Consider the following 11,192-nt stretch of genomic DNA (forward strand, 5'->3'; position numbering starts at 1 on the left):
AAACAGGTTGCCTCTTGACCCCGAGACCAAGCCGGGCTTAAAATAGTCTCCAATTCCCTCTATGAATAGCCTCAGCTATGGCTGCCCCAGCATTCCGGCTCTCCAATAATCTTGACTTTTGACCTTTTCTTTTTTCTTTTTTTTCCCTTTCACTGGTCGGCCATCTTGCAAAGTGGCAAAGCCATGAGGCAGCCCCCGCGATCATAGGTCAAGATTTGGCTCCGTAAGTGACCCACTTAGAGAACTCTGTGGGGACAGCAGCCCCCCCCAACACCCACAGATTCAAACATGGATCACCCCAGCTTCTTCTCATCCACTTTTCCCACTGAGTCTCCTGGTGGGACATGGGGAAAAAAGGACGATCAGAGGTCTGAAGACCACGTTGGTTGCGGGAACTGGGTATGTCTACTCTAATGAAGACAGGGACTGGGGTGACATGATAGCGGTCTTCCAATATTTGTATGGCAGTGAAAGTTGGACCATAAGAAAGGCTGAGCGCCAAAGAATTGAGGCCTTTGAACTCTGGTGCCGGAGAAGACTCCTGCGAGTCCCTTGGACTGCAAGGCGATCAAACCGGTCAGTCCTAGAGGAGATCAACCCTGACTGCTCTTTAGAAGGCCAGATCCTGAAGCTAAAACTCAAATACTTTGGCCGCCTAATGAGAAGGAAGGACTCACTGGAGAAGAGCCTCATGCTGAGAAAGGTGGAGGGCGAGAGAAGAAGGGGACGACAGAGAATGAGGTGGATGGATGGAGTCACTGAAGCAGGAGGCGTGAGCTTAAATGGACTCCAGAAGATGGTGGAGGACAGGAAGGCCTGGAGGAACGTTGTCCATGGGGTCGCGAGAGGTCGGATATGACTTCGCAGCTAACAACAACAATATTTGAGGGGCTGTCACAGAGAAGAGGGGGTCAAGCTATTCTCCAAAGCACCTGAAGGCAGGACAAGAAGCAACGGATGGAAACTCATCAAGGAGAGAAGCAACCTGGAACTAAGGAGGAATTTCCAGTCAGTGAGAACAATGAATCGGTGGAACAATTTATCTCAAGATGTTGTAGGTGCTCCATCCTTGAAAGTCTTGTCTGAAATGATGTAGGATCTCCTTCTCCAGCAGGGGGGATTAGACTAGAGGACCTCCAAAGTCCCTTCCATCCCTGAATAACAACAGAACAACGGAATAACAGAGTTGGAAGGGACCTGGGAGGTCTTCTAGTCTAATCCCCTTCTGGAGAAGGAGATCCTACGTCATTTCAGACAAGACCTTCAGTGATGGAGCACCTACAACATCTTGAGATAAATTGTTCCACCGATTCATTGTTCTCACTGTCTGGAAATTTCTCCTTAGTTCTATGAAACTCTATACCATTCCAGAAAAAAAAGGGCTATCCAGTCTCTTTTTTGAAAGCCTCCAGCGATGGAGCACCCACAACTTCTGGAGGCAGGTAGTTCCACTGGTTAATTGTCCTCACTGTCAGGAAGTTTCTTCTTAATTCCAGCTTGCTTCTCTCCTTGATATCTTTCCATCCCTTGCTTCTTGTCCTGCCTTCGGGGGCTTTGGAGAAGAGGTTCACACACACACACACACACACACACACACACACAAATACACCTCTTCTTTGGGGCAGCCCCTTATTCTGTGTTCTACGATTCCCTCAAGCGGGGCTGACTCACAGGAAGAGCAGACTCCGATCCCCAAAGAATAAAGAGATGAGTTAATCTAGGCTTGCTCGGAGGGCTGTCAATTGGCTCAAAATAGCCCAGACAGAAAAAGCTCACAGCCAGTGCCTGGCGGGGGGGGGGGGGGAGAAGAGGGGGGTGTCCATCCTCAATAAGCAAGCTGTGTAAACTGGGAGTGGAGTAAAACAAGGAATTAAGACCCGGGAATGCTTGAAAGGAGATGATTTGGGGGAGGGGGGGGGCAGCCAGTTAAAGTGGCCAGGCGCTTTTGGAAATGTTTGCCTCGGCGGCGCCTTGAGAGACATTGAAAGCACCACCTTCCCTGCTGGCTACAAGGTAAAGACCTAGAACAGTGATGGCGAACCTTTTAGAGACCAAGTGCTCAAACTGCAACCCCAAACCCACTTATGTATCATCGGGTGCCGGGTGGGTGTGACCCATTGGGTGGGTGTGGCCCATTGGGTGGGTGTGGCCCATTGAGTGTGCGTGGCTGCGGTGGTAACGGCAGACTGGGTGGGGCTAAAAAGTTCGCTCAATTAATTCCAACTTCGCGAGATCTTTCCCCCCCCCCCCCGCGAGGAATTGAAATTGATTGAGCCTTTTTTTGGTTTTTTTGCACAGGGCGGCGGAGGCCTAAAGCGAAAAGGTTTCACAAAACCCAGCGGAAGGGCTAGGACTGGGGCGACGTCGCGCGTGCCCACACAGAGAGGGCTCTGCGTGCCCCCCTGTGGCACGCGTGCCATAGGTTCGCCACCACGGACCTAGAAGGTAAAGATCAAATGAACAGGTAAGCCAGGGGTCTCCAAAGCTGGCTGCTTTGAGACTTGTGGACTTCAGCTCCCAGAATTCCTCAGCCAGCATGCCTGGCTGAGGAATTCTGGGAATTGAAGTCCACAAGTCTTAAAGCGGCCAGGTTTGAAGACCCCTGCGGTAAACGTTCGTTTAAGCGTGCCCAGTTTTTTTCTTCATAGCCCCGGGTCTCCCTCCCACAAGCAGAAACCAGCTCTGTAGAAATGCAGATGTGATAATCCATTCAGGAAGGTTGGAGGCCCCAGCCAGAAGACTGAGAAGACAAAGACACCTAAAATCTACATACCCCACCCAAACTCTAAGATAGAACATAATAGGATTAACCCACAGATGCCAAAGGGACACAGGTCAGAATACATGACACAGGAAATGCAAAGCCTCAAACAGGAACAGGAAACAACTCCAAACAAAAGGCTCCAGAGGGTATAAAAACCCACTCCCTACATGTGTTCATCTCCTTCTTTTCTGCCAGTCTGGTTCTCCTTTTGAATAAACCACAACCTTCTTCCTAAAGCAGTCGCCATGTTTATTCCCAGCTTGGATGGAACCACAATGAAGATTTTTCTTCCAACCGTCCCTTGCAGCATCCCTGTGGTCACGTGATCAAAATTCGGAGGCTTGGTACCTGGTTCCTATATATGACGGTCGCAGTGTCCTGGCGTCATGTGACCCCCTTTTGCGTCCGTCTGAATATGGAGAAGCCCAACTCACTTAACAACCGGGTTACTACTTGAACAACCGCGCTGATTCAGTGAGCAAACCGTGGCGAGAAAGGTCGTAAAGTGGGGCAAAACTTGACTTAACAAATGTCTTGCTTAGCAACTGGGGAATTCTGGGAGCTGACGTCCACCCATCTTAAATCATGCCGGCCGGGGAATTCTGGGAGTTGAAGTCTACCCATCTTAAATCATGCCGGCTGGGGAATTCTGGAAGTTAAATCACGCATCTTAAAGCATGCTGGCTGGGGAATTCTGGGAGTTGAAGTCCACCCATCTTAAAGCATGCTGGCTGGGGAATTCTGGGAGTTGAAGTCCACCCGTCTTAAACCATGCTGGCTGGGGAATTCTGGGAGTTGAAGTCCGTCCATCTTAAACCATGCTGGCTGGGGAATTCTGGGAGTTGAAGTCCGCCCATCTTAAACCATGCTGGCTGGGGAATTCTGGGAGTTGAAGTCCGCCCATCTTAAACCATGCTGGCTGGGGAATTCTGGGAGTTGAAGTCCGCCCATCTTAAACCATGCTGGCTGGGGAATTCTGGGAGTTGAAGTCCGCCCATCTTAAACCATGCTGGCTGGGGAATTCTGGGGGTTGAAAGTCCACCTGTCTGAACGCAACCAAGTTTCAGAAATTCCACTCTCCCACCTCAAAGCATACTGGCTGGAGAATTCCGAGGACTAAAATCCCCCCATCTTAAAGACGCGTTGCCTGGGGAATTCTGGGCGTTGAAGCCCACCCATCGAAAAAGGTTGAGAAACATTGGTTTAGCTTTAGCAGATTGTTTGAATCCACCCCAAAAGTCTTGGCTACCAGGCTTCTAAACTGAAGGAACACTGTTCCGCAGGAACCCCCGTGCCAAGCTTTTGTCTCTGCAACAGTCTGTAGCAGCAGCTGCAACCCGACTGGTGCAGAGTCTGCCGCAGTTCCCAGCCTCTTCTTCCCAGCTGCTGGAGCCAAGAGCACAGCACGGCCGACTTCTTTTTCCCCTGGCTTGTTTCGTACTGTCACAGCTGCTGCTCTGAATCGTGGCAGCAAAGCCTTCCAACTTGTTCCTCGAAATCAAAGTTGCGGTTTGATATGTAATGCTCATTCTCGTTCCCTCTGGCTCTCATCTCCCCAAGATGCCAGAGTGGCAAAACACAGCAGCGATCTGCGACTCCGATTATTTATATTCACTTCCTGAAAGTCGCAAAGAAAGAGGGTTTCCAGCAAGAGCGGTGGCACTTAGACTTATATACTGCTTCGCAGTGCTTTACAGCCCTCTCCTTCCTTCCTTCCTTCCTTCCTTCCTTCCTTCCTTCCTTCCTTCCTTCCTTCCTTCCTTCCTTCCTTCCTTCCTTCCTTCCTTAGGACTTAACAATAGCAGACTTAGATAGATAGATAGATAGATAGATAGATAGATAGATAGATAGATAGATAGATAGATAGATAGATAGTAGATAGATAGATAGATAGATAGATAGATAGATAGATAGATAGATAGATAGATAGCAACAGCACTTAGAAATAGCACTTAGACTTATATACCACTTCACAGTGCCTTTACAGCCCTCCCCAAGCGGTTTACAGAGTCAGCCTGTTGCACCCGAACAATCTGGGTCCTCATTTGACCGACCTCGGAAGGATGGAAGGCTGAGTCAACCTTGAGCTGGTCGTGATCAAACTCCTAGCAGTGGGCAGAGTTAGCCTGCAATACTGCATTCTGACCACTGTGCCACCAAAGCTCTTCCTTCCTTCCTTCCTTCCTTCCTTCCTTCCTTCCTTCCTTCCTTCCTTCCTTCCTTCCTTCCTTCCTTCCTTCCTTCCTTTGGATTTAGCAATAGCCCTTAGACTTATATACCACTTTACAGCACTTTACAGCCCTCTCTATGTGGATTTTCAGAGTCAGCCTAACACCCCCAACAATCTGGGTCCTCATTTTACCGACTGGATGGAAGGCCGAATCAACCTTGAGCCGGTCAGGATGGAATTGCTGGCAGTGAGCCGTGAGTTAGCCTGCAACATTGCATTCTAACCACTTGTGCCACCACGGCTCTACCAACCCTACGAGGTAGGGCAGAGCAGGAGATAAACTGCACAGAAGATTAAAGACTAATTTTATTTACATTGGCTAGAGCAGGGGTCTTCAAGCTCGGCCCTTTGATGACTTGTGGACTTCAACTCCCAGAGTACCTCAGCCAGCGTGTACGCTGGCTGAGGAATTCTGGGAGTTGAAGTCCACAAGTCATCAAAGGGCCGAGTTTGAAAACCCCTGAGCTAGAGCAATGTTTCCTCGTCAACTTTGGACTTCAACTCCCAGAATTCCCCAGCCCGCCTGCTTTTTTAAGATGTATGGATTTCAGTTCCCGCAAAAATGCCCCACCAACTGAGCACTGCACATCACGCGAGAAAATGACAATATTTTTTGTGCCGATTGTGCAAAGCTTTTCCCATCTGAGGAAATCAAAAATAAAGACCTTGATATGATCCATTACTCTATTTGCAATCTCGGGTCTAAAAACCAATTTATTTTTGCTTTGTGTACTGTATCACCTGAGGAATCGGAGAGAGACAGGAAGAATGAGACAATCTCTAGTGCTTTGCATCCCAACTAGATTTTTGCCGCCTGTTTTCAAACATCAGTCGGGGTTTAAAAGGATGCAATGTTTCAAGAATTCCCCATATTCTCAACTCTTTCCCTTTTTTTGGTCTCTGGTTACTGCCACTTTGATAAGCAAGGTGTCTCGATCTTGTCGACTTTGAGCTGTGTAGACTTCAACTCCCAGAATTCCTTCACCAGCGGAGGGGAATTCTGGGAGTTGGTGTCCACACAGCTCAATGTCGCCCACGTTGAGGAAGCCTGGGTTAAAACACAGATATACTTCTCAACTTACGACCACAATTGAGCCCAAATTTCTGCTGCTAAGCAAGACAGATGCTAAGTGAGTCTTGCCCCATTCTATGGCCTCCCTTGCCACGGTTGTTAAGTGAATCACTGCAGCTGTTCAGTTAGAAACAGGGTTGTTAAGTGAATCTGGCTTCCCCATTGACTTGGCTTGTCAGGAGGTTACCAAAGGGGATCACATGAGCCCGGGACATGCAACTGTCAGAAGTACAAGTCAGTTGACAAGCCTCTACATTTTGATCATGTGACCCTGGGGCTGCTGCCACAGTTGTTAAGTGTGAAATATGGTCCTAAGTCACCTTTTTCAGTGCTGGTGTACCTTTGAATGGTCACTAAATGAAGTGTTGTTAAGTCAAGAAGTGCCTGTTTCAACCCGGGAACCAGGTGACGGTGAGTTCTAGCTCTGCTTTGGGAACAAAGCCAGCTGTCGATGCTGCTAACATCGGATGTTCTTGCTTTGACAACATTTTTTTTTAATCCAATTTATATCCCGCCCTTCTCCGAAGACTCAGGGCGGCTTACAATCTAAAGCACAAATCAATGTGCTTAGCAATAGCCTTCATTCTATGTATATGCCTGCTTATTAGGGCTTTCACACACCCCCAAAAGCGGCATTATTACAAAGTCAGCTTATTGCCCCCAACAATCTGGGTCCTCATTTTACCTACCTCGGAAGGATGGAAGGCTGAGTCAACCTTGAGCCTGGTGGGACTCGAACCTGCACTAATTGCAGGCAGCTGGTGTTACTTAAGGAGGCATTAGCCCACTGCTCCACCAAGGCTCTATGGAGTTGCAGCCATTTTCCTTCTCTTCTCTTGTTTTATTCTTAAGAGTTAGAGTTAGATGATGCTGGGGGGGAGGAATGTGCACGAGAGTTTAGCTAGACATAACAATACTGCACCTAGTGTGAGAACCAAGGTTATTGAAATAAGAGATGATAAGAGTTGGCGGGCTGGAGACCTAGAGGGAAAGCCCGTGTTTTTCAAACTAATTGGAGGATGTGATTTATGACTGTGAATTACAGGATGTCATGAGGCCAACCCAGAGCAAGGGTAGCCAACTGAACAACAATGGCAGAGGGCCAGATTGGAGGAAATAAAGCAGTACTCTCTGTGTATTTGTGTGTGTGTGTGTGTGATTGTGTGTGTGTCTCTGTGTGTGTGTGTATGTGTGTGTGTTCCAGGGCTGAGAGAGAGAGGGACTGACCAAAGGTCACCCACAGCTGGTGTCATGGTTCCGACAGATGAAACTCTTCAAAGAACTTTGAGGCGTTGCTTACCTTAAAGAATCTTTATTCGAGTAGCTTAGCATCGGCAGGTACATGGGCGAAGCCAGAATCTGAATGCCCCTCCCCTCAAGCACCTAGTATCAAAGCACAATTCCCTCCTCTAATTCACAGGCATAAATCACATCCTCCAATTAATTTGAAAATGCTGGCTTTCCCTCTAGATCAGGGCTTTTCAACCTTTTCACCTGTTGCACCGCTTTTAGGATATGGCAACATCCGAGTACCACCAGTCGTCTAGCAAGGGGTCAAAAACTTGATGACCCAAAAAAAAGGGGGGGGGGAAATGATGAAGTACAGGTAGTCCTCGACTTACAACAGTTCGCTTAGTGACTGTTCGAAGTTACAATGGCACTGGAAAAAGTGCCCCCCAAGCCATAGCCGAGCAACACACCTGCCTGCCCGCCCGGCGGCGCTCTTCCTCCTGTCCGAGGTTTTCATTGTTGTGAGCATTTCTGTTGAGGATTGGCAGCAGGGGTGGGGTGGGGTGGGTGTTTGGTTTTTATTCCCCCCCCCCCCGTCTGCTGGGTGGTTGAAGCAGGTTTTGGTCACTTCACATGACCCTGGGACACTGTGACCGTCATAAATATGAACCAGTTGCCAAGCATCTGAATGTAAATCACAAGACCCTGGAGATGCTGCAACATTCCAACTGATCGGCACTTCTTTTGGGGTCAGCAGAAGTGCCAGAATCAGCGCCGAGCTCCAGCTGGAGCCTGGCACCGATCCTGGCGCTTCCGCTGAGCCCCAACAGCCCTGCAGCTCCAGCCGTCTCTCGCTCAGGCTTGTGCGGTGCTGCCACCGGTTCAGCTCATTCCCCTCCCCCGCTACCACTTTTCTAGGATGGTTGTGTACCACCTGCCAGGTGCTAATGTACCACAGGTGGTACCCCTGCCGCTGGTTGAAAAGCCCTGCTGTAGTAGCACAACTGAATTCACTGCCCGGCGAAGCCAATTCAGAGTGACAACTGTATTGCACTGAGGCTGTCAGGCAGCCAGATCTCTCGATGAGGGGGCACTTCCATACAGCCCCCACGATAAAGGCAGCACCATGCTATCCTCCCATCAAGCAGCTGGAGAACAAGAGCTGGAAGAGAATATTTGTAGCTCAGGATTGAACTGTGGGGTCCTTGGTCCTCTCTGAGCTGGGTGGTTTTCTTGCTGACGTTTCATGACCCAACTAGGGAACATCATCAGTGCTAGAAGGGAGGGGAGTTTGTGGAGAGGAGGAGGAGGAGGACTACTGTGGGCTCCTTGGTCCTCTCTGAGCTTGGTGGCTTTCTTGCTGATGTTTCATGACCCAACTAGGTAACATTGACAGAGCTAGAAGGGAGGAGGAGGAGGAGGAGGAGGAGGAGGAGGAGGAGGAGGAGGAGGAGGAGGAGGAGGAGGAGGAGGAGGAGGAGGAGGACGACGACGACTGTGGGGTCCTTGATGTTCTCTGAGCTTGGTTGTTTTCTTGCAGATGTTTCATGACCCAACTAGGTAACATCATCAATGCTAGAAGGGAGGGGGGTTTGTGGAGAGGGGGAGGAGGAGAAATGTGGGGTCTTTTGTGCCCTCTGAGCTTGCTCTTCTTGCAGATGTAGGTAACATCATCAGTGCTAGAAGAGAATGGGGTTTGTGGAGAGGGGGAGGGGGAGGAAGAGGAGGAAGGTGAGGAGGACGACAACGACTGTGGGGTCCTTTCTGCTCTCTGAGCTCGCTTGTTTTCTTGCAGATGTTTCATGACCCAACTAGGAAACATCACCAGTGCTAGAAGGGAGTGAAGTTTATAAACCACCAAGCTCGGAGAGCACCAAGGATCCCACAAGAGCTAATAACTCCGGAGTCAAACTGCTACGGATATTTGCATGAAATCAATGTGTATCCCAAATATGCTCTTTCCTAATAATTGTTTCTCCCAACTCACAGAACGTCCTCCACCATCACCAACCTCCTCCCAGATTTGGCTGGGCTGCACTTTCCGCTCTTCCAGTCCTTTCTCCCTGCTAAAATGACTCTTTTTTTTTTAAAGCAAGAATCAAGACTTACCGCACCACTGCAATGAATATCCTTCACTTTGAGCCAAGCCAAATCCAGCGTGCCTTCTCCCCTGTAGCAGGATTGCAACCGGTCCTTGATCCGGTCGTTGATCTTCTTCAGAAGGAAGATGCAAAGGGCCGAATCGTCTAAGGACTTCATCTTCCTCTTTTGCCCCTTGGAGAAGACCGTGAAGAGGACATCGTCCTCGGGCATAATCCCCAACGATCGAGCCAAGATGGATCCCGCCTTGGATAAAAAGGCGGCCTGCAACAACCGGTACTCCACCCCGTTCTTCTCGCAGCCAATGGGCAGCTCGACGTACGAGTTGAAGGCCGTGTCTTCTTTACAGAGGCGGACCAGTTTCGAGGTGTAGACCTGCTCCTTGGTGGTGGAACTCGACGGAGAAATCATCTCAGGTTGAAGGGTCAAAAAGTAGACAAAATTACCACTGCTGAAGCCGTAGATGTAGTAAATATCAAAGTCTGGGATGATGGTGAACGTGTCCGACGGGATCTTGATCATGGACGCCACAAACTCGTCGTGGAAAACATAGGCAAACATGCCTTCCGCTTCCGAGTTTTTGGGCAGCTTCCGGCTGGAAATGGTGGGGAAATATTCGGGCTTCCCGTCGACCGCCGTGGCAATGAACAACTTGTCATCCATGTTGTTGTAAGAAACGATGACTCCGTACACCGACCCGCTCTCATTCACCCCAGAGAGGTAGTGCTCCTTATTATGAAAAGGCTCCCCCAGTTTGAACAGGTCGTCCAACCTCAAGAGTTTACAGATCCCCTGGTACAAACTGCCACAGGCGATCAACCTGTTCTCTTTGTAGTCAATGAGTAGCATCTTGTTGACGTTGTTGGTGGACACCAACGGTTCGTTGCAAGGCTGGACTATCTTGGGGGGATAACATTTGGGGTTATCGATATCCGGGCCCGTCTCGTGACGGGCCTCCACCACCAGCTCGGCGGAGAGCTTGTAGATCCAGTTGATAGCCCCCAAGTAAATAGATCCTTTCCTCTTGTCAACCACCAAGTGATTGAAGGAGATCTCGGGGGCTTCCGAGGAGAAGGTCAAGAAAGGTTTCGTTGGGTGAGAGGGCAGTTGCCGAGCGGCCGAAGACGGCCCCACCGTGCAGAACACCAGATGCAAGCCAAGGCAGGTCCACCTCCACATGTCTCCCGACATGATGACAAAACGTCCTTTTTTTGTATTCCTAAATTGGAAGCGTGGGGGAGAATAACAAACCAGGCTGCAGAGGCAGAGATTTCCAGAGCGCCGATCCTGGAGTACAGCTTATCCTAAGGGAAAAGAAGGAAAAACAGAGAGGCCGTTATTCCTTCCCCTCCTATTTGGGCCGGCCGGACCGACCGTAATTCAAGAAAGCTAATTCTGCCCGTCTCCTTTGTCCTTGTGGCAAAAGGAAGAGATCGAAAAGCAGAACAGGCAAATGCTTCGACTGGTGTCTGAGCAGAAGAAGAAAGGGACGCAAGCATTGTCTCTTCCCAAACATCTTCTCCAGAACTGGTTCCTCACCAGATAATAATAATAATAATAATAATAATAATAATAATAATAATAATAATAATAATAATAATAATAATTAATAATAATAATAATAATAAATTAATAATAATAATTAATAATAATAATAATTAATAATAATAATTAGTGCAGGTTCGCATCCCACCAGGCTCAAGGTTGACTCAGCCTTCCATCCTTCCGAGGTAGGTAAAATGAGGACCCAGATTGTTGGGGGCAATTAAGCTGACTTTGTAATAATGCCGCTTGGG

General features: G+C 48.9%; 1 protein-coding gene across 1 annotated transcript in view; it reads right to left on the bottom strand.

Moving 5' to 3' along the window:
- PLXNA4 (plexin A4) overlaps window positions 1-10,587 on the bottom strand; it is a gene marked incomplete at both ends in the record, with an annotated part of 438,455 nt that extends 427,868 nt beyond the window's left edge. Inside the window, one exon of the mRNA XM_081331751.1 lies at window positions 9,406-10,587. Coding sequence (XP_081187877.1) covers window positions 9,406-10,587 — 1,182 coding nt within the window. The remainder of the gene's footprint in view (window positions 1-9,405) is intronic.
- Window positions 10,588-11,192: the final 605 nt, after the last annotated feature.

Source organism: Vipera berus, assembly GCF_964194415.1.
Source record: "Vipera berus genome assembly, chromosome: 6".
NCBI classification, from domain to species: domain Eukaryota; kingdom Metazoa; phylum Chordata; class Lepidosauria; order Squamata; family Viperidae; genus Vipera; species Vipera berus.